Below are 23,530 nucleotides of genomic sequence, written 5' to 3'. Positions count from 1 at the left end.
TAGCTATTCATACCCTTGTCTTACAGACCTATTCTGTCCCATAAGCTTTGAAACAGCAGCAACAGAAAAAGGAGGTGACCTTAGAGCAGAAGAGATTTTGGGAAAGTTATAGTTTTGGACTAACATTCTCAAAATGCTGCAGCCAGCAAGACCAAAGTTGAAAATGGTTCAGAGCTCACATTGCCTCACTGGAGCTCAATGCATTCCTCTCCTTTAAAATGGAAACAGCATCCTAAGATGCTGCTGGTTTTGTGTGCCAGAAGTTGCCACCTGGATTAAAGTGAATGGGGAAGCTGTCAGGGATGGCCGAGCTCCATCAGGTCACTGAATCACCACGTTGGCTCAGGCAACTAGGATTGTGTTCAGGTTTTTTCCTAAGCAAAATTAAGACAATCTGCTCAGTGCTATTGACTTTGTGTGTTCATATGAGGTTTCATGAATTAAACCTTCCTTGATCACAGCTGGATAAATGAAAATGGACTGCTGTCAAAACTTAGCCATCTGTTTTGCAAATTAAACCTTGAGCTGCCTGCTTGGTAACAAGAGGACCTGGAATGCAGACTGATCAAGTGACAAAAAACCACAAGGTTGAATTTTAAGAAAAGAATTGTGATGAAAGGCTTCCTTTGCCAACTTCCATAAGCAGCAATAAAGCCTACACAAGGCTGCTGATCTTAATGGCAGCTTCCTCATGTTCCCTTTCCTATTCCTTTTTCTGTTTTAATTGCATGCTGGTAAGAGAGGAAAGATTGACTGTGATGTACATCTTTGCCATGTAGGAGTGCTTGTGTTGATTCATAACATTGCATTTGGTAAATGTCCTCAAATCTGACATCTCAGAAATTTGTTCCATCATTCATTCACCACAACATTACTATGTTTTCTCTCCACTTGGGGATGGTAATATCAGCATTCATTGTAAGTAGTTCTGTTCTTTTTTATACAGTATAATATACATTCAGGTAAGTTACAGTTAATTACGGTTCCCATGTAAATCAATAGGATTTACATAAGTGTTGGTGCAGCATCCAATCATGAATTCAGTGGGTCTACTCTAGTGGGGACTACCAAAATAGGACCCTGGCACCTCTGTGTTTATTTTCAATAATTTAGAAATGGGATAAAAATCTTGGCCAGCATCTTGATTTTTTTTCCGTGGAGACAAGCCATGCTGTCATGGCCAGACAACCTTTTGGGTTGTCTCCAGTTTCTGCAGTAGTTCTGTGTTTGTTCAGCTATGCACGCTTAATTCCTTGAAATCCCAGATTTGCATCCTTCTGTTTGTGTGGCAGGTGCAACTGGCATTGAAGACCGTTTACAGGATGGAGTCCCAGAAACCATTGCAAATCTGCGCCGGGCTGGGCTGCAGATATGGGTCCTAACTGGAGATAAGCAGGAAACAGCCATTAACATTGCTTACGCTTGCAAGCTGTTGGACCATGATGAAGAAATCATTACCCTGAATGCTGACTCTCTGGTATGGCAACACTATCTTAAGCACTGTTATATAGTATTGGGCCTATGTACTGACAAGCCTTAAGCTCTAAGCAGCAAGTTGACCGTGTACCTGCAGGATGCTTGAGAATTATCAGTTACCGCAAGCAGCCTGAATTGTGCCTGCATAACCTATGATCGGCCATGCCAATCACTATCCATTTAGAGAAGCAGAGCAGGGACTTCACTAAGCTCCCTTTTTGTTGTTGTCTAGTATTATAAAAAAATAACAGGGGGTTATTGTTCCCGTTAATTGAAGTAGGTGGCTCTTCAGATCTATCGTTGGATTTCACTTTTTATTTTCCTACGTTGTTCACCACTGACTGCTGACTCTGACTCATGAACAACATCTACAGACCTGCCTGTTCCCCTTTCCTGTGTTAAGACCGGCTATATGCCTGGCTTTCAGCCGACTGGGTCACACGTTACACAGGCTGGGGCTAGAGGTAGAACATGGAAGAAGCCTGATGGAGAGCTGTGGACTGGATGAGAGTGATTATGAAAATTCTGCTAGAAGGGTTTTGAACCCTCTTTTATTTCTGGGAGTGTTTTTCCTGTCCAATTTACTTGGACTCTCAAACACCTCAGGGCCCTATTCAACTTGAATAGGGAACACATTGGATATTCCCACTAACTGCCATGGGAATATTCATGTTTCTCTCTCTCTCTCTCTCTCTCTCTCTCTCTCTCTCTCTCTCTCTCTCTCTCTCTCTCTCACACACACACACACACACACACACACACACACACACACACACTCTCATTCTCATGTGCTTTAAGTTTGATGAGGCTCTTTGGTAAACATCTTGAAAGACATACAGCTTACATTCTTATACCTGTACCTTTAATCTAACAGCTGCCTGGATAGCTCATTGAGTTAGGTATCTGGCTATGGAGTCAGTGTTTGGGAGTTTAGAGCTCCACCATGTCTTCCAAGAGAAAAGTCATCCTGTGTAGCCTTGGGCAAGCTCCACTGTCCCAGAAAAACCCAAGAAGAAGGGAATGGTAAATCTGTTCTGCATACACTGTATCTAGAATACCCACGGAATGACTGCCATAAGTCAGAATGGACTCGGTGGTTTGTTGTTGTGGTTGCTGCTACTGTTGTTGAACCTAACATCTTCTTAGGGTGAACAGTTCCCAAAAAAGCTTGTGAGCTACATGCCTTTCATTTTTACGTCTAAGAAACTGTCCATCAAGTGCTTTTCTACAGGCACGCCTGCCATCAAACATTAGAGCTGAAAAAGAGTGTTGTTGTTTTTATGGTGGTGCCCTTTTTCTGGATTGCTGTACCCAGGGTTGTTTGTTTTGTGCCTAATTTATTTAGGTTTAAGGGACCAAACACTTCCTTGCATTTTAATTTTTTGGTCCCGTCTTTGAATTGATGTTAGTGATGCTGTTTATAATTCTGCTGGTACGTGCTTGCTTTAGGCTGCAGGTTGCATAGGATTTATGCAGCCTTACTAATACAGCAATGAGGAAACTGACCTCCCAGATTCTGGTCCCATCAACCCCAGACAGCCTGGTGAATGTTGAGAGATGATGGAAGTAGTTGTTCCTCAAGTTCCCCAAGCTAGACCAGTGAATAAGTGTCATTGAATATTCTACCTCCAGACCACACTTACTTCTGAGTAATTGTGTTCATTGTGGTAATTTTCTTTTTGTCTGCAATCGACTTCAGTTGCCCCAATGTACAAACATGTTAAACATTTCACATATGAAGGTGTGTGTTGTTGTTGTTTTAAAGGATGATTTTGAAGCTTTATCAGAATAGGCTTTCACTGATTTTGGTGTGTCTTTATTTATTTTCCTGTCCGTTGTTGGGTTTTCTTCTAGGAAATGTGTGCTACCTTACTGGAACAACACTTGCACTGCATAGAGTCTAAATTTTCAACTGAAACATCGGAAAAATCTTCTCAGAACATGACTGCAAAGTTTACCCCCCTCTACATGCCATCATCTTTGGTGCATCCAAGACTGGGTTTAGTCATTGATGGAAGGACGCTGGCCTATGCCTTAGACAAAACGCTAGAAGACAAATTCCTATTGTTAGCCAGGAGATGTCGTGCTGTGCTCTGTTGTCGCTCTACCCCAATTCAGAAAGGGATGGTCGTCAAACTGGTCAGGGACAAACTGAAAACAATGTCCTTGGCTATAGGCAAGTATCCCTGTTTCATAGAGATTTATTCCCGTTAATACCAATGCAAGGTTAAAAACTTATTTTGTTCAGCTAATGTTAATGCTCTTTCATTCAAGTGTGTAAGTCTTATTTTTAAATCCATGACATTCTACTCATGTTAATCATGTAAATACCTATTTCCCATTCTTTATTTTTCTGAGCTTTCTTAATGGTATTTTAAAGATTTTTAAAATATTAAAATATGAAAGGACAAGGCTTCTTTAAGAGCTATGAAGATGACAGGCAAAGTAGAAAAGGGAGTACAGAACTGTCAGGAGAAGTGTACAGATGAGAGGGTGGGTGTCTGGAAAATATGTGAAGTTGAAAAAAATAATAAAACTTGGATTTCACACAGGTTGCAGTATTTGACATCTTACTATCTGTTGGTTTCTTTACTGTGATGTCACAGAAGGCTAAAGCCGTCCGTGCCTTGGCCTTGTTTTACAGTGGTGCGTCACTAGACAATTGCCTCGCGGGATGAAAAACCTGCAAGACGATTGTTATTTGTGATCACTATGGTGCCTCGCTAGACTTTTTTTTTTTTCCTAAGACCATGCTTCGGAAGACTTTTTTTGAGACCAATGCTTCACAAGACTTTTTTTTTTTTTTTTTTTTGAGAACGATGCATAGGTAACCTCGCGAGACGATTTTTTCACAAGACGACGATTTTCGCAGAACAAATTAAAATCGTCTTGTGAGGCACCACTGTATAGAAATAAGCCCTATTGAATCAGTCAGATCAGGGCAGTAATGAAGGGATTCTCTTCCTTTTTCTTATGTCCTTTAAAGAGAGCAAAAAGAGTAAATAGCCCACTCAAACCTAGCACATTTTGACCTGGGTTTTACCTATTTTTCATTAGAAACCTAGCATACTTCTGAAAATCTATTTGAATTCTCATTCAAGAAACTTTGTCTCAAAATCCTTTTGACTCAGATGTTTTTTACATTTATCTGTAATTAATTGGGAGGGAGGGGGCATCTCTGTTTCCCATGTGAACATTTGAAGTTTTATAGCTAATTCTTTTCAGCTGCAGGCTTGTTTTTGGAACTGGGAAAACTCTTGACTTCACTGGAAGCAACTCTGCAATCCAGTGAGTCTGGAAGGAGGTGTTCCCTCTCCAGTCTTGGGGGGGGGGGAGAGTTTAAGGGCAGGATTCCAATATAGTCATATTTGCAATAGACTCACTGAAATTAATGGGGTTTAACTTTCACCTTTTCTGTTTCAGTTAGTCCAATCTAAGTGTGTCCTAGTACAGATCAAAGCTGATACTTGAAATGAACCAGGCCGATAATTTATTAGCAATAAGTGTTATCTGTGATTCTAGTGGCAGGTGTAAGGGCACCCTATTAGCAGAAGTAATAATTTCAGTTTCATTAGCAAAGGTCTGAAAATTCCATGGTCTGATGCAGAGCCTGGGAACTTTGGGCCTTCCAGGTGTTAATAAACTACTGCTTTTATCATCCTCTCTTTGTTGGCTAGGCTGACTGAGACTGATAGAAACTGGAATCCAACAATATATGAGAAGTACCCCAACTCTAGACTAATGCAAAGAACATCTGAATTATTAGGGAAATAATGCTGTCTTTCTCTGAATATCTAATTGCACTGGCTTGAGAGAGAAAACATAGGATGATGATGATCATTTACTACTGCTACTGCCATTCCACTATACACAGCCTGCCAGCTGTTCCTTGAATATCAGATGGTAATGGAGGTGGTGGCGGTGGTGGTGGCTATTAGCATCTGTTTCCTTCCTCATTTTTCCTATGGAAAAATATCCTTTCAGGTAGATGATGATTGTTGTTAGACAGAGAAGTAAAGGTTTGAAGCAAATCTGCATTATTTTGAGAGGTAGTAACACAAGTTTTGCATAAGTTATCTTTTAAAACAATGAGGAAAGGATAAAGGACTGTTAAGGAGACTGTCAGAAGCTGTTTAACAGACTGCTTTGACAGTCTATTAAAGTTAAGTCTTAATTCTGCAAGTAGTTGTGTACTATTCTTGGCATGCTTTAGTTCTGGCAAGTAGGCACATCTTTAAAAAAATACATAAAATTCTAAGTTCACTTCAGATAATTGGGAAGACATGTGGCTTTCCTTGTAACAGTTGCAAAACATAGCATTAAACTTAAATAACAAAAACACAATTCTTCAACTAGTTTGTGCTATATCCTGTTGCACAGCTGCAGCAAGTAGGAAAACAAAGAGGACTAGAAACTTGCTCTTTCCTTAGAATAAAAATTTAGATTCCCAGAATCCTATGTACGGTACCACATTACTTACTGCAGGATGTGCATACTTATTTCTCCGTTTCAAATCTTTCCAGTTAGCCAGCATCTATACAGAAGAAGGGTTCCCAAAACTCTATTTGTACACTCTCAGTATCTTCCTCTCTTTTGAGAATGGATGACAAATTTGATACATCGAACAGGTGTTTTGTTTTATTGTATACAGTGGTGCCTCGCAGGACAAAAAATTTGCAAGACAAATGGTTTTGGCAATGGGGGGTTGATGACTCGCAAAACAAATGTTACTATGGCCGTGCTTCGCAAGACGAATGTTTTCAGTTTTTTGTTCCTGCCTCATGTTTGCTAATTTTAAATATTTTTCTATGATGTTTAAAAAGTTAAAGTTTTTGATTGAAATTTTTTTAAATCATCTGCACAATATGTTTGGCTTTAAAGAGCACTTAATAAACCCTTTGTAAACCAAATTTTTACTTTGTTCTGACTTTTTTTGCCCATAGGAACGCATTAATTAGATTTCAATGCATTCCTATGGGAAAACACGTTTCACAAGACAACATTAACTGCGGAATGGATCAAATTTGTCTTGTGAGACACCACTGTAATTCATTTGATGGATACAGATGTACTAGCCTAGGCTCTCTGCAAATAATCTGTCTCAGCGAGGTACCTAAGTTACATAAGTAAGCAGGTCATACTGGGCTGTGAAACTATAATTTGGAGTAGGCATTTTTGTACCAAATATTCCCTTCTTTTTTTAACATTCTCATGGTTTTAGTTTGAATCTTTGCCATTTGTCATCGCTGATTCTATTAGTAGTATTAGTTGCTTCAAATAATTAATAGTAAGCAATATCTTCCTGATTGTTGCCAGGTGACGGAGCCAATGATGTCAGTATGATACAAGTTGCTGATGTCGGTGTGGGGATCTCAGGTCCGGAAGGCATGCAGGTAACATACGTTTATTGAAAAGTGACCCCAGGATAGAGCTGGGCCTGTATGTCCACTTGGGTCTTGTTTCCGTGCCTGCTGGAACAAGCTGCTCTGTGACAGCCACTATGAATTTCAGAAGTCTTGCAAGCTGCCTCAAGGTGGGCCAACCAGTTTCTGCAAAAATTACAGCCGAGTCCTTTGGCAGAACTCCTCTCTCAAAGATGTGAACATGTTGTGATCACACTCGTAGTTAAGAGAGGTTTCTGCTCCATTTCTTTTGATTTCTTTTCTTTTTTAAAAAAAATTACTTTAAATATTAAAAGGCAAGATACATAACTATAGAACAAAATACTACCCATTTATTATTCCAGATGGGCAGTAATGAAAATCAGTTCACAGGGACAAGAATTCATTCTAGCCTAATAACTGGCATAGGAGGAGCATTGCTATAGCTATAAAGCCCTATATGGCTTGGGTTCAGGTTATTTGAAGGATTCCATCGCTCCCTATGAGCCTTCTCGGCTCTTAAGACTTTCTGGGGAGGCCCTCCTCTCGGTTCCACCATCTTCCCAAGCTCACTCGTTGGGGACACAAGAGAGGGCCTTTTTCAGTGGCTGCTCCCAGGCTTTGGAATGTGCTGCCCAAAGAAGCAAAGTCCTTCCTCTTCGGGCAGGCCTTTAAGCAGTAAGTTACCTCAGGAATGCTGGGTTGTTTTTTTTTAGCTTACAGGTTTTTAATGTTTTTAAATTGTATTTGTACTTGATTGTTTTAATCTTAATGTATGTTTAATTGTTTTTTATTGTGATATTTATATAGTGTTTTATACCTTATTTTACCTGTTGTGAGCCGCCTTGGGTCTCCTGTGGGGAGAACGGCAACATATAAATAATTGATATAAATAAAATAATACACACGAAGCTGCTTTGTACAAAGTTAGAGCACCGGTCCCACTAGCCCAATATTGTCAGCTGGCTGAAGCTTTCCAGGGCTTCAGGCAGGATTCTCTTCCTAACTCTGCCTGCAGGTCCCTGATGTCTCCCAGCCTAGTACTAAGCAAGCCTGACCTTGCGTGTCTTCTGAAACTAGACAAGATCTGGAATATACAGGGTGGTGTGGTAGCAATTTGGGATGACAGGTGATATAAATCATCACAGAACTCATTCTAGTGTCTAGCAAAGTGTTACCATTTTCCTTAGATATAAAATATTAAATATTATTTTGTTTTTGCAATAAAACAGAAGCTGATTTTTAAACAGCTAACCCAAGTGTTCTTGGACTGCAGTTCCCAGGTGCCTTCACCACCAGTTGTGCTGGCCAGGGGGTTCTGGGAGTTGCAGTCCAAGAACAGAAGCCGCCCAGAAGCCACTGGTAATGGTGCGGCTAAAAAATATTGTAAATAAATAAATAAATAAACACCTTGGCTAGCCAAGAGGAGGGGGTGGTTCGTGAAATGTCAAACCGACCTGAAGATGTCACTCTGTAGCACCCCTCTACATGGTTTTCAAACAAAATAGGTGACAACACACTCCTGGAAACCAGACTAAACAATGTGATCTCAGTCATACCGAACATTAAAGTAGCTCCGCTCAGTGATCCAAAAAGAGACTGAAAAAGACCAGGCTGGTTCACCATCAGCTGTCTGTTGTGTAGTTGCCACAAAATAGATCATACTTGACCCTCCCAACAAGCAGACAAAATGGGGAATAAATGGTAATAGAGACACCCCTTGATCTGTTGCAGAAAATGCAACAAAGTGTCTTGTGGCACATTAAAAACTATCAAGTTTTGTTTGGCCTCATCTTTTGTAGACTGTCCACTTGATCTATGTTGTGTCATTGACGGGTTGTGTCCACATTACACAGCTATGTGACTTTCACATCCCGATCCCACAGAATCTTTGGCTTTGTCCTATGATGAAATTCTTGGACATCTGAACAAGAGAACCCTTGGGCGCTCCCCTGAAATACAGTCCATAATTCTAAGTGCCTTCCTAAATTATACCCTGTGCACTACAGACACACTGCCTGAAATCCTGTTGCTTTGCGTAAGGGCGATTTGTAACTTCCGGTCCATACCTGACTGGCAAATGAAAATGCCCCATCCTGGCTGTCAGGGGTGTGCATGCATGCACCAAAGCTACCATGTGCATGTACCCTTGAGAACCATGGAAGGAACTCCTTATTTACCAATTAGGAACAGATTGAAAGTTACAGATTCCCTTAGGCTCAGCAACAAGATTTCATCCACTGAGTAACACCCATGCTTGGGAGGGCAAGAGGGTGGAGGAAGTAATCTATACCTTTCAGTGTTGTCTCCACCCAATCTGCCTTCCTCAGTCCTCCAAAGCTTGTACCAAATAAAGCATTCCAGTCTTTAAGGCTCCATAAAAGTCTTACTGTTTTGGGTGAAAGATAAGTGTGGCTGCTTTGAGAGAGTCTTTTGAGCACCTGTCTTGGGGGGTGGGGTGGGGTCAGAAAGGACCTTGGGGACCCAGGGAGCCCAATGGCCACATTTTGCCCCAAATGGTTTGTGTGTATTGCTTTCCCGCATCACCAGTTTTTGAATGTTGAAGATAGTTTAATGCTACTACTTGTTGTTTTTAAAAGGGAGCGAGGAGACAGAAAGAATTCTGTCCTGAACAATTAGCTGTTAGAACTGAACCAGGAGTGCAAGAAGTGAACATCTGGTGGAAATCTTGCGCTTGTTAGCTTGTGCACCGTGCTGACAAACTCAAAATTGCTCCTTGGCTATAATGCTTGTGTCATGCATCCATGTTCCTTTATTCACAGACTACATTCTGAGAAGGTTAACCAAACTGCAGTTGTAAAATGGCCACAAGATATTAAGACCTTTTGTGCTACTTTTCTGCTGTGTTCTGCTATTGCATGCTCTCCAGGCAATGAGATGCAAATTAAGCTATTAAATCCTCTTCAAATAATCCACGTTGCTTTATTAATATCCATGAATTAATTGTTCACACTTCAAAATAAGTGTTTTCTAGTGCCTTTCCATGGACTAGGTATTTGTGCCGTAAAGGAAAACCCACATACCATCATACTGGAAGTGTCTAAATCCCATAATAGATGAAAGGAAGTCATATTCTCCGATGTCCTGCTGAATATTTACTTTAACAGCAGATAGTGTCTTGTCTTTTGTAAGAGTTGCTTTATGAATGGGAATTAAACAGCAGTTCTTCCTACACATGGTTGCTTTCATAAAATGTGGAAGGAAATTGAATCTTTCAGTTTGCATTCAGATAGTTTTCTCCTCTTTCCTCTTGTTGATCAGAAATAGGCCTATAGGGGGGAAATGCACTCACGTAATTTTGTGAAAATGCAAAAGTAAACATGTTTGCCTTTTCATTCCATTATAGGAAGATCGCAGGGGACAGAGAAGTAGATATACTGATGGGCAGCATTCTCATGTTTATAAACAGCAAGCTAGATGTAGTGTTGTGGCCAGGCTTCATGGCCATCCCTCCCTTTTGTTTGGGAGATTGCTGGCTAATTGCTCAGCGTGGTGGGTGATTGACACTTCCTCAGTAAAATCCGGCGGTTGGAAATGTGCAAAGATCATCGTTCCTAGAGCATCCCAAAGAGGTGTCCATGTTAGGCTGTAATCTCTTGCAGCAAAAAGAACTTAAAGAATGTTTGTGGCATCTTAAATGCTGATGAGTTTGATTTGGAATAATTATTTATTTGTAATTTATTTGGTTTTATTTAGCATAATAAAAGCTGATGCCCAAAGACTTTAAGATACCCAAAGAATCTTATATTGTTTTCCCTGAAGTACTAAATCCATCCACTCTGAGGAGACTCAGGCAGCAACAGACATTGCAGGCTTCCCTTAGTGACTGACTGTCTAGGAGACAATAAACAGAATGGTTTATATATTGTTGCTTCTAAATCTATTTTTCATCATGCTTTTATCTAACATTTTTAATATCATATTATTAATTTTTTCTAACATTTGAATAACTTACGGTTTTGAGCTTTTAATGTTGTGTTTTTAATGATGTGAGCCACATGGGGTCCCTTTTTTTTTAGGCAAAAGGCAGGGGTAGGAATATTTTAAATAAATAGATAAATGTGTCATTAGATAAAGTAATGCCTCGGGGTGGGGGAAACAAACGCACAGTTACAAGATGGGGAATACTTGGCTCAATAATACTGTGAGCAAAAAGACTCTTGGAAAGGGTCACCATAAATCAGAACAGACTTGATGGCATGTCATTATCATTTATTATCTGAGAGATTCTGCTTGTTCCACCTGCCTTGAAAACAGATGCACTCTCTGTACTTAATAATTTCAACTCTTCTTGCATTGAAGGCTGTGATGGCAAGTGACTTTGCCATCCCAAAGTTCCGGTATTTGGAAAAACTCCTGCTTGTACATGGCCACTGGTGTTACTCCCGGCTTGCCAACATGGTGCTGTATTTCTTCTACAAAAATGCAGTAAGTTTATGACAGCTTTGTCACAGCACACATTTCTGAGTTGTGCTGAGGAATGCCTTTCACTTATTTCTTTGGCTGAGAAGATAGTTTAACATTGATTTTGATCTGATCATCACATATGATCTGTGACTCTAGAATGTGGAATACACAGGGTAGCATCTAGAGAAAACTGCAGTATCCCAGCAGTATAAAAGCAGGGCAGCTAGGGTTATGTTGCTTTGGAATCTATTCTGGCCTCCTGGAACATTTCCAGCAACATTTATTTTGCTGGGACTTGAAAAGCACAAATAGAGACATTCTGAACTGTGTACTATATTCCTTCCTCCAAAATACAAGTAAAGTTAAGTTACTTATCTAGACGTGGAAAGCAGGTACCATGTTCTTAGTTTTCAGAAAGGGGCACCACTGGTGCATCAACTGGAATGGAAGGAAAACATCCCTGTCATGTGATCATCCAAAATCAATACCCAGTCAAGGAGCACTCTCGGGGGCAGATCTGTGAACTTTTGAGAACTCTTTTATCTGCCATCCCAAGACCATTGGACCTATGTGCCAACTGCACCTTGGTATTGTCCGGATTGTGCTCACATTTGCTGACTTGCACCCTATCTATTTTTAATCTGAAGTACTGATTGATGGAGGACCCTTATAGAGAGAAGAAGAAATAAATCAATATGCTGTCAGCTTCCTTATGAAACTAGCCATCCAGCTTTCAACAGTCTCACACTGTGGCTGCCAGTAGATGTTAAAAAGATGAACTAGATCCCTAGAAAACCCCATAGAACAATTCTTGTGAGGCCTTTCATCACCATGTTGTGGATTCAGCTGCTTGGAAATGTAGGTTGTCAGACTTCTCATATATTTTTCAGTGTCTATATAAAATACAGCACACGGGCTGTATTTAACGTGGTGACACACAGTTTATGCTGCGCTCTTCTGAGTTTCTTTTGCAGCCTCTTCTAGCAGCACATTGTACTTGAAGAAGAACTTGAATGGTCAATTAAGAATAAAATTAGCATGCAGCAAAGCATTTCAAAGCAATGTTGACAAGATCTGTACAGTTTTAAAAGAATGTTAAACACTGCTTCTATTCAAAACATCACAGCTTCATAGACTCTTACAGTCTGGTGGTGATGAAGCCTTGACAGGTAAAGTCAGGGTGCATTCAATAAGGCAGCTAGGAAGACAGAACATATATATCAAAAAGGCAGAGGAAAAGAGCCAGACAGATGATGGGGTTGGGGTTGGGAGCGGTTTTGAAGGCTAATCTTTTGGAACGGGAGGGGGAGGAACAAGAAGAATTCGGAATAGGGTAAGGTGGAAAGTAGCAGTCAGCAGATTAAGTCTCCCAGGCCTGCTGATTTGGATGTGGTGTCAGTAGACATTTTTCAGCCAAACCTTAGCCGAAGGCCTTGGTCCCTCATTTCAGAAGGCCAGCTCCATGTCATTCCATGGAACAGATGCTAAAGTTCCCACATTATCCTTTATTTTAACAATGTTTTTATTTGGCAACACTTGTTAAAATCCAGATGGGTGGTATTTACAAGCATAGCTGTCCTTGCGGCATGACGGGAATCGCATGCCGAAGGGATCAGTCATTCTAAAATTGATAACAAGAATAAGATGTGCTACTTAAGAATGTGCTCACTGGAAGGACAAATCCTGAAGCTGAGGCTCCAATACTTTGGCCATCTCATGAGAAGAGAAGACTCCCTGGAAAAGACCCTGATGTTGGGAAAGTGTGAGGGCACGAGGAGAAGGGGACGACAGAGGACGAGATGGTTGGACAGTGTCATCAAAGCGACCAACATGAATTTGACCAAACTCCGGGAGGCAGTGGAAGACAGGAGGACCTGGCGTGCTCTGGTCCATGGGGTCACGAAGAGTCAAACACAACTTAATGACTAAACAACAACAACAAACTTAATACTTTATAGAGCAGGATTGGCATAATCCAGGCTTTCATAGTCTCCTTGGTGTTCAGCCTCAGGATCCACCAGAAAGAAATTGTGACACTGCAAGCTTAAAGCAGAACCAGTCATAAAATGGCAATGTGGAATGCACCCGTTTGCACTTGCCTGCTGTACTCCACGAGGCATATACTGGGGCACAGATGGGTGAAGGGCAACCTGGGGCCACATGCAGCCCCCAAGGCACTTCTTCAAACCCCTGCCCCCCCCGCAAAAAATGAAATGCAGCAGATAATTTCTGCTGCAGACTGAGGTCTGCTCCTTGCCTCACTCCATGACTGCTTCCCAGTTACTTTCACAGTAATTTCTATTTGTAGTTAGTGTTAATTTATTTTATTTTGTATTTAGAGAGAACTTTTAGTTCAATCCAAAGTGCCAGTTCTTTTGTTTTAATAGTCTCAATTGAGCAAATAAGTCTTTGATTAGCATATTTTGGTCCTGAAATGAGGCATCCACACATTGTTTTGGCAGTTTTTTACTTCCTAATCCTGCTTATTAGAGACTGTTTAGACATTACAGTTCACAGTCCCTATCCAGTGAGATGGTTTAGGAAACAAGAAGGACTTCAGCCTAACACAGAAATCATTTTCTAAGAAGCAAGAAGTTGGAATTGAAAACATCTTTGTTCAGTGAGAGACTATTAAGACAAAGTACAGGCATTTCAGGCCAATATAAAAGTGGTAACCTCTGTTTACGAGCTAAAATAAATTAAGCTAAGACTATAAATTAAACTAACAATACCCAAAGATTTGGGGGAGCTGCAAAAAAACACTGGAAAGCATCCATGGAGCCATTTCAGAAGCAGAGAACTTGTAGTTAACCTTTATTTTATTAAAGCTTTTGTAAAACCTTAGTAAATCCTTACAAATAATACGCTGAAATTAAAAAGAATAAAGAAATAAATGTGGATGTAAAACAGATTGATAGTAAAAGCCTTACAAAACAAGTTATTCCTTGGTGCTAGGAATAAAAATGCATCGCATCCCTGCATACCTGTAACTCTCATGTTTGCTGTGGAAAAATATCCTAACACGAGTAAGGAACAAGCTTTCTTTATGTCACGTCTCTCAGCGTACAAGCCTTTTGTCACCTAAATGGTGCAGATCTTCACTTCTCAGAAGCAAATAAAAGTATAGCATGAAACAAAACTGTGAATTTGCTTATCAGACACCTCTTGTTAACATTGGCGTAACTAAAAGCACAGATACTGCAGCACCATTATTGCTGACCATTCACCATGTATCTGCACAGTGTTTTGCTGATAAAGTTGCTCGGATTCAGTCTGATTTGGACACTATAGTGTATGCAGCTCCTGTTAATGTAGCTTTAGTTCTGGCTTGTCCCGTAATGGATACATTTCAATCTGTTGTAGCCCGACAATGTGGACAGGATTCTTGGAGAGCTGAACTACCACATGGGTGCTAAGCCCTTGCCTTTCCTGGCTTATAAAAACAGCCAGAAAGGGACTGGTTCAGTGGTAAGAGGAGTACCAAATGCCTTCTTGCAGCAGTGTAGCCTGCTAACATGCTTAAAGGGAGGCAGTTGTAAAACTTTGTTGAAAAAGCCTCCTTGAAACCTGACTATATTAGATAATTATTGGCCAGTCACCAATACTCGATTTTTGAGCAAAGTATTACAGTAGGTGGTGGCTTTTCAACTTCCACGTGTTTTTCAGTGAAATGGATTATCTAGATCCATTTCAGACTAACTTCAGGGGTGGTTATATATGGGACAGAGGCTGCTTCAATCACCTTGGTAGACAACCTATACTAGACAGGGTATGTTTGTCCCTGCTGGTCCTGCTTGACTTCTCAGTAGCTTTCATTACCACCAACCATGTCTCAGTCATCTCTCTGGGATGGAACTTGGGGGCATCTTTTTGCAACGGTCTGTGGTCTTTTTCTGGAGGAGTGAACTCAACGTGTGGTTGTGGAGATTCCTGTTTGACACCCTAACTGTTGGTCTGGGGGTGCCCCTCGGGGCTCCATGTTGTCCCCCATGCTCTTAAGTATTTGCATGAAACCGCTGGGGAGACATCTAGAATTTTGGAGTTTGGTGCCGTCAATACATGGATGACACCTAATTCTCTCTGTCTTTTCTGTCTCATTCCAAGGATAGTGATAGAAAGGTTTATTTGAAATGTCCAGCAGTGGCCTGAAGAGTCACAGGAAGCTTTCAGGTGACAAGTCTCTTGTGTCATTCATGCGCTGCACTTTTTCTGCTCTGTTCAAAGATGTTCGTGGCCCTCCTCTTCTGGTACCAGTTTTACTGCGGGTTTTCTGGATCGTCCATGATCGATCAGTGGTACCTGATCTTCTTTAACTTGCTGTTCTCTTCCCTGCCTCAACTGATTGTTGGCGTGCTTGATAAAGATGTACCCGCAGACATACTGATTGCTGTGCCTCAGCTCTACACAAGTGGTCAAAACATGGAGGTAAAAACTTGATTTCACTGTATATACCCAGGTCCTGCAAGTTTACCTCAGTTTCACTTGGTGATTTGACATCAACCTAACACTTTTTAAGAAATTGACTAGCGATCAATGTTTCTTATTAGGTTGCAACTACGTAGTCAGATACCCTGGGAGTCCTTGTGGTGACATAAACAGTTGGGACATGATATTAAGGAATGCAAGGACACCCGCCCCACGATCTGTCCCCTAGTATCTCAGCATTTTTTAAAAGAAATAATTAAATTTAGTACTAAGTCATTGCATTGATATACTAGTTTAGTGCTAGATCATCTTGGCATAGAAAAGAAATTATCAGTCTGGACCCAAACCCTGTTCTTGTGCATGCACGCACACACGCGTGCACACACACACACACACACACACACACACACACACACACACACACACACACACACACACACACACACCAATGCTTTGGCAAAGCAGCTTCCCCCTCATACCTGCCTCACATACACACACAAGCAACACCAGCATTTGCCTCCCTCCACAAAGTCTCTAAACTTCTAAGACCTTCCCATTTTTTTAAGAGTAGTTCTCTTCATTTAATTATTTTTAACAGCTTAATGAGCTAGCCCAGCTATCCAGTGGGCAAGGAAAAAAAAGGAGGAAATAGAGTCATTGAGGACAGAAAGCCTTTTAAAGGCAGTTCCTTTGAGCAACAACACCTTCAGGCACTGCAGTTAGAAGGATTTTTCCCATCTGCTCCTGTGGCCACTTATATTGAAGAGAACTGAATACCCCTGTGTGACTCAATGCCCTGAAGCAAGAGAGTTCAAGTTAATTTTTATTTCCCTCTCTGTAGAGTTTCACCCTTACTCATTCTAGTGGTTTTTACAGGAACTAAATTCAACTAACTTAGCTTATAATCCCACCCTTTGCTTTGTAAATTGATATTATTTTCAAGAACCAAAGCCCCATTTTAGAATAAGCTCCCTCCAGGCAGATTTTGAGAAATGCATTTTATCCAAGGGCTATAATAAGCCACTTTCAGGTGCTGATGGAAAAGAGGGTTTGGTCCGTGATATATAACCAATATATCAGATTCGTTACATCCTGTTGACTGGAAAAGGAGAGTTTAGGGGATATGGGTGAGCTCTGTGGGAGGGAATTTGAGAACGGGGAATAGGGAAGCTGGGAGGTTTTAGGACGGCTTTGGCACTCAATCCAAGCCAGCAAAAAATGCAGACAGATGAGTCTGACACAATTTTAAAGTGTATACCTTATCTTCAGCTCAGAGAACTCCAGTGGCATCTCTAGTTAGACCTGGTGGAGGCTGAACTCCCCACTTGAGTTATTCTGTGTCTTACCAGTTCATTAGTTTTAATTATTTATTTGACCATAAAGAACATGACTCATCTGAATGTAGGCACTCACTCTGTGTTTCCGTACTGCAGGAATACCAGCCACATATGTTTTGGATGAATATGATTGATGCCCTCTACCAAAGTCTGGTTTGCTTCTTCATCCCTTACTTTGTAAGTTGGAAATTTTAATCACTCTCAAGGGTTGACTCCTTCTTCTCTTCTTGGATAAGTGGGCCGGGGGGGGGGGGAGCACAAGGAGCCAGGCCTTATAAATGTGCCACAAGTGAGATTATAGATGTGTGGTATTTTTATTATTATACACACATAAACCCATATATGCTTATGTGTGCATGTTTGTGCTTTTTTAATATATAGATTGTGTGTGTAAGTACTGTGTGTGTGTATGTGTGTGTGTGTGTGTGTGTGTGTGTGCTTGTGTGTCCGCGCACACGCTAATACAACAAAAAGGGAAAAGACAGAAAACAAGCCACTGCACGATAACATTAACAAGGATTAAATTGTTGTAGGATAACCATGTAAATAAATGCACTTCTCCCTTGAATTGCACCTCTGAACAGCATGACTTTGGTTATATGTACAAGGATTTTTTTTAAAATCAATCAGTATTCAACAAAAACTGTGCCCATGGCCACCCAGAACCCCATGAGTTCAACTCCAAATGTGTCAAAGTGGTTGACTTGCCCCCAAACACAACGTCTCTAATTCAACCTCTAGGTCAAGGTGTCATAAGGACCTTTAAGGTTCATTACACACGGTACTGAATAGAAAGGATTGTCAGCATTATGCAAAAGGATCCTAAGAGAGAGAACTGGTTTTTTTTTCCTGCATGTCTCTGTGGATCAAATGTTTATGCTTTGTTGTTAAGTTTTGGGGAGCATAAGAGTTATATATCGATTTTGGACTACATGGGGGTCCAGCACCCCTAACTCCCTGGCATTGTTCAAGGGAGAAGTGTATGATAAGGCAATATATCTGAAAGAGTGTCCAGAGTTGAGGAATAGAATTGGGGGGAACAACTTCCCCATCGTTTCTTGTTTTGATATGAATTGCTAGGCATTATTTTAAGTTTGTGTATGTGATGTGTGAAGAGATGAGTTTTTAAAAATCACCCGTTAATGTTTTCAGATAGATTATGATTCTGACGTGGATATATTTTCATGGGGAACCCCTATCACCACAATAGCTCTCTTCACAATAATACTACATTTGGCTATTGAAACTAAAACCTGGGTAAGTCTCTTATGCCGTATGGCCTAGCAGCTTGCTGTGTCTCTCACTATGCATGTTCCAATATGTTTCTTACTGAATTTGCTTGTATTCACGGCTCTATCAGACAGCTCACACCGTAATGTGGTATTTCCATACGTCCTGTTTAAAAAATGTTTTGTTGAAATGCAATCTTTGGAGTTCTTTCTCCACATCAGTTGACCTTCATTCTCCCCCGTTTCCATCTCATGAAGCTTTGGGTCATCCTTTTGCTTCTCACCCTCTCAGTGGCCCCAGCCTGTTCATCTGTATCTGTAATGCTAATCATGTGCTATCTATGGATCCCCACAAATATAACAAGTGTCCCTGTCTGGAGAGGCATCTCCATCCTGTCAGTGACTCATCTTCCTTCCCAAAATATTTGTGGATTCCACTGCCATTCCAAAACAAGCTTTTTCTGAACACAGATTATTGGGGTGAGAGGGTAGGACTTGAATATTCTCTTCATTTATATATGCACTATTGTATTGGTTTTTCTTTTTAAAAAAAAACAGCGGAAAGCCTGGCTGGCAGTAATTTTGAATCAGCAGCATTTACTGCTTATAACCAATGTGTTTTGCATTATAATGGGAGAGTGAACACAGAGAATATTTGAAGAGGTGAGAATTACCCAAAAGCCACAGTTACCGCTACTGAACTGGAAGTGGGCCAATTCCTGTGCTATGATAATGACCAAGAAGCCATTTAAAGATACTCATGTAGTTGGTGTCCACACAAAGGAATCATCCGAGGCAGGATTGGTCATTTGCAACTTTAGCACAGCCTTTTATCTGAACAAGATCATCCTCCCGTCTTGCATAGTTTCTATAAAAATATAATATAAATATAAGAAACAAGCAGTCTTGCCTAGGTATAGAAACTATGCAAGACTGCTTGTTTCTTATATTTATATCTTGCCTCCTCTCCAGTGGACTCTCCTCTGCTCCTTGTCCAAGACTCTTGAAAACCACTCTGGATCCCTGCTGGCAGTGTGGAACAGTGAGAGGACTGCTGCACTTCAACAGTACTGTGCCATGTAGCCAGGATCCTTAGGCCAGAACCAAGATCAGAACAGCAGGCAGAGATCTTGAGCCTTTCTGCAGGCAAAGTCTTTTCCAGGCAAGGTGGGGTGGTGGAGGAGAGATTTCATTTGCCTCTATGACTGCATCACTCAACCATTGGTTAAACAAACTACGTAGAGCTAGGAGATGTGGCCAGGCTTGTCTAGTTTAATGCATAATTTGTGAAAGTGCACTGTTGGTGTACAGAAGTGTTGCACAGTTTTCAAATATGCATTGTTGTTTTGGGGGGTGGGGTGGGGTTAATCCAAAGGAAAAGAAGATAAGGGAGGGGAAAAAAGATTTGTCAAATGGAAGGCAGAATTCAGAATCAGGCTAGTAGGCGGATGAAAACGTTAATGTAGGGTTGCTGCCAAGCTTCATAATTGCCTGGGATGGAACATGAATTTGTCTAACTCGTCAGATCATGTAATAGGCATTGTAAAACTCAGTGTGTAAAATGAGAATCTGTCCATGCACAGACTGCATGTGCTTTTTCTTGTAATCTGAACCTATTGTTCATCCTAGTTTTCAGCACTAATTGCTGCCGAGACAAAGCTGAGCAAGCCTTCCCCAAAGAAGATTCTTAAGGTTACAGGTGATGGTTAGGAAAATGGAGTTTTGAAATAAAGATGCTTGGAAGGCACTGAGTTTTGTCTCAATAAGGAGTGGAGAAATACCCATCCTGATCAGCCTGTAGCTTTTATAAAGACTCCTGATACCTTCTCTGCTAGCTATCCTCTTAGTCTAGATTTTATTTAGATCTTCATTTTATGGGAATGCTAAAACAACCTGCCAGCCTCGAAAACTCTGTGTTATTCAGTGCAGATTTCAATGAACTTAACTTTTAATATCATATAGTACAATTAGATGTGTCTGTTTGTAAAATACTTCACAAAGGGTTATGTTACTGCTAATTACATTTTGTACTGAACTGAGGAGAGTTTGCTCATTCCTAGATTTGTATAGTGATGTCACAGACAGTGCCCAATAGGTCCTTGTAACACTACTGCAGTGAAGATGGCATCCTGGAGCTTAACAAGCCTGACTATCCATTTGCTTAGAGGAGAATATTGTGTGGCCCAATAATAAGGAATTTCCCCACATGAGGAGTTTTCAAGGGAGTGGTCTGGTGTAGGTGATTTCATTGTGGCTGCTGAGCACTCTCAGCAGAAAAGATAGTTATGTCCTCTAGCTAGTCTATCTGCTGTCCTGACGCTTGCCCCTGTGGTTGGAAAGGGGGGGGGTATTGTTCTTTGCCAGGTTGTTAGAACCCTGCAGATTAATTTGTGGTTATGTTTTCTTTCAGACTTGGTTCCATGTGACATCGTGTGTCTTCAGCATTGCCTTATTCTTCATTGTGGCCCTTCTTTACAATGTATCTTGCCCTGTATGTTATCATCCATCTAACCCCTACTGGATTATGGAAAGACTGATGGGAGATCCTAAGTTTTATCTGACATGGCTTATAACACCTGTTGTTGCTTTACTTCCCAGGTAGGGTGTTTTTCCTTTAATGTATATTGGTTGGTGTGATTATGACATTGCAGCTTCCATTGTTTTGTAACAGCACTGGAAAGTGTAGGAACACGCATATGCTGAAATAATCAAAATATGTCATCGAGCTAGCAAACCGGGGTATAAATCTAATAAAATAAATAAAAATAAATAAAATCAGTGCCTGCTTGTTTTAGCCATTAGCCATAACGAATTTATGAAATGATTAACAAATAAATCATAGAAAACAAGATTTGTTGCCAGAGAAAAACCAAAAACCTGTAAATTAAGTCACATAACAGATAAAACCCACCAATATTATGTGTACATATCTCTTCAGAGCCCTGTGGAGGCAGTCATGTATTATAGAAATGTTCCCCCATGGGGAGGGATGAGGGTCATGCCACATAGCTGTGCCCTCCCCACAACCTCCACGCATACTTTGTCTCCTTGCATAGAGATGTACATGCAGCAGCCATTGGTCTACTCTAGATCCTCCATTTTGGAAGAATACCCTCTGCAAAAAGTCTTACCGTGAAATCCACGCAGAACAGGTGTGGGTACAAAAATCTTTTTTTAAAAAGAAAGCTAAAAACCTACCAGTTGGATGTGTGATAGAGGAGTCGATAATGGAAGGTGCACAGCACCTAGAAGAGTACCGAGTTCCCTTTCCAGATAGTGATCTGTGTATCACAAATGCACCTCCAGCTTGACTGGGAGATTTGTTTGAAAAGTTTGCAGCAGCAGTGTCATAACTATCATTATCATCATTATTCCTATTTCTGCTGTTGCAACTATATAGCAGGCAGAGAACAGGCTTGGGAGGGGGACAGAAAGAACGTTTCCCAGTCTCACCTAAAACCCTTCCTCATCTAGCATTGCAGTGGGCCATCCCTACAGCACCATTCAGACCAAGGGTAATTGGTACATTAGTATTTCAGTCCCTTTTGTTTTCTTCATTCTTTGACTTATCCCTATCCTTCACTCCATCAGGTTCCTGTACAGGACACTTCAAGGAACACTTTTCCCAACCCAGCTTCAACTTGGACGCCAGTTGTCAAGGATGCCGCCAAACACTCGCAGCCATCTTCTAAACAGGTGGAACCCACAAAAAGAGACCGACCCCCTTAAAAACCCAGGTGCTGACCATTCTCCAGAAAGCCTGTATGGCTTTGCTGGAGAGGTTCTCAAGAACTGTAACCAAAACTACTCCGCGCAGTTATCGCAGCAAGGAAATGAGCTGGTTCAGCCACCAAACCCAGAGGCTACAAGAAGTTTAAACATTTCTGCTCCTCCTCTTGGTGCTCAGGTATGGGAGGAGAACGGGCATTTTTCAGTGATAGGCAGTCAGAGTGAAACATCTTTGGGTTTTCACAAAGGCACTTTTGAGCTGGATCCAACATTAGGAGATGAAACTTTCCACTGGAATTCAAGGGGAGACCAGTCAGACTTCAGCTTGTTGAACTGGATCACATCAACACCATTGTTTAATGATATTGGACGTGGCTTCCCATGGTTCTCCAGTGGTTTACAGAATGAAAGACGGGACAGTACGGCTGTGCATAGGTGTCGTTCTCAGGACCTCAGAGACTCTTCAGAGCAGAACCCAGCCTGTTTTCAGGAGGAAAGGTCTGCTGACTGCTGCTTAAAGACTGAATCTCTTGAGTCAACTTTTTTATAATGTAGATGTTGGAGCATAAATGTTCTATTTGCACAGGAAGATAGAGTTGTTCTGTTTTCTGAGGATGAAGCAGGAAATCAAGGTACATAGTTTTATTTTAAGAGAAATTTTAAGCATAGTACATTGAAAGCAAGAGGTTTATATAAAAATAAAAGATGCATATATATATTTATTTATCATCTCATTTTATACAAATGCAGAATGTTTATTTTTTATTTGCTTCTGTTCTGTGCTCATTTACTGGGTCACATCTGTTGGATTTCTGCTCAGAGATCAAAGTAATTGTCGGTTCAGCTTGTCACAAGGCATGAACCCTTATATTGATTGACTTGTTAACATATAAGCAGTCCTCTGTGAGTTTTCTGAGAGGTAGGTGGGCAGGTCCTGGGAGTTTGGGGTTAGAATGTATGTATGGAAGCAAATCATTAGGAAATCCTTTGGAAACAAAGCCTCATTCTGTAAAATAGTGTTACGCTGCAGTGGAAATAATGCTAACGTTTTACAGATATGACCTTTTCTGTTTCAGCCACAGAGGTTGTGTATAACAAGAAAGCAATAAATAAGTCAAGACCTATATTGCAACCATATTGCTTGTCTGGCATCCCTGAAGGCTAATTTTAAGTTATTGGACCATTTACATGCTAGGAGCATTGAGGGACTTTCTGTATATTGAGGCTAGAGGAGTTTTGATTGTGACATCAGTGGCCAATTCTAATGGAATAGGTGGCATGTACTGACTGCCCTCTTGTGGCATCAAACCAGAGTGTTTTAATAGAACAGGTGAAATCTCAGTGGTGAAAGGAGCCACGTGTCCCCTTCCCTATGGTGTAACAGCAATGCAGTCACAGACCAGTTTGTTTTGGGTAGTGGCAACACAATAAGCAACCAGATTGATCCCACCCACTTATTTTGCTCGGATGACATGGATGGCGCCAGAGGTGGCTGAGCAAATAACAAAAAGAGATTTTTTCAAAA

General features: G+C 40.9%; 1 protein-coding gene across 5 annotated transcripts in view; it reads left to right on the top strand.

The window, feature by feature from the left end:
- The window catches only part of ATP10A (ATPase phospholipid transporting 10A (putative)), a 163,455-nt gene extending 140,313 nt beyond the window's left edge, over window positions 1-23,142 (top strand). For all 5 annotated transcript variants that reach the window (XM_020809547.3, XM_072994444.2, XM_072994445.2 and 2 more), the window contains exons 14-22: window positions 1,293-1,477; window positions 3,331-3,652; window positions 6,793-6,869; window positions 11,181-11,306; window positions 15,510-15,710; window positions 17,144-17,224; window positions 18,200-18,304; window positions 20,687-20,874; window positions 21,868-23,142. In XM_020809547.3, the coding sequence (XP_020665206.3) occupies window positions 1,293-1,477; window positions 3,331-3,652; window positions 6,793-6,869; window positions 11,181-11,306; window positions 15,510-15,710; window positions 17,144-17,224; window positions 18,200-18,304; window positions 20,687-20,874; window positions 21,868-22,555 (1,973 nt within the window). In that variant the 3' untranslated portion in view covers window positions 22,556-23,142. The remainder of the gene's footprint in view (window positions 1-1,292; window positions 1,478-3,330; window positions 3,653-6,792; window positions 6,870-11,180; window positions 11,307-15,509; window positions 15,711-17,143; window positions 17,225-18,199; window positions 18,305-20,686; window positions 20,875-21,867) is intronic.
- Window positions 23,143-23,530: the final 388 nt, after the last annotated feature.

The sequence above is a fragment of the Pogona vitticeps genome, chromosome 3 (genome assembly GCF_051106095.1).
Source record: "Pogona vitticeps strain Pit_001003342236 chromosome 3, PviZW2.1, whole genome shotgun sequence".
In the NCBI taxonomy this organism is placed as follows: domain Eukaryota; kingdom Metazoa; phylum Chordata; class Lepidosauria; order Squamata; family Agamidae; genus Pogona; species Pogona vitticeps.
This window is presented reverse-complemented; position numbering and strand designations above follow the sequence as displayed.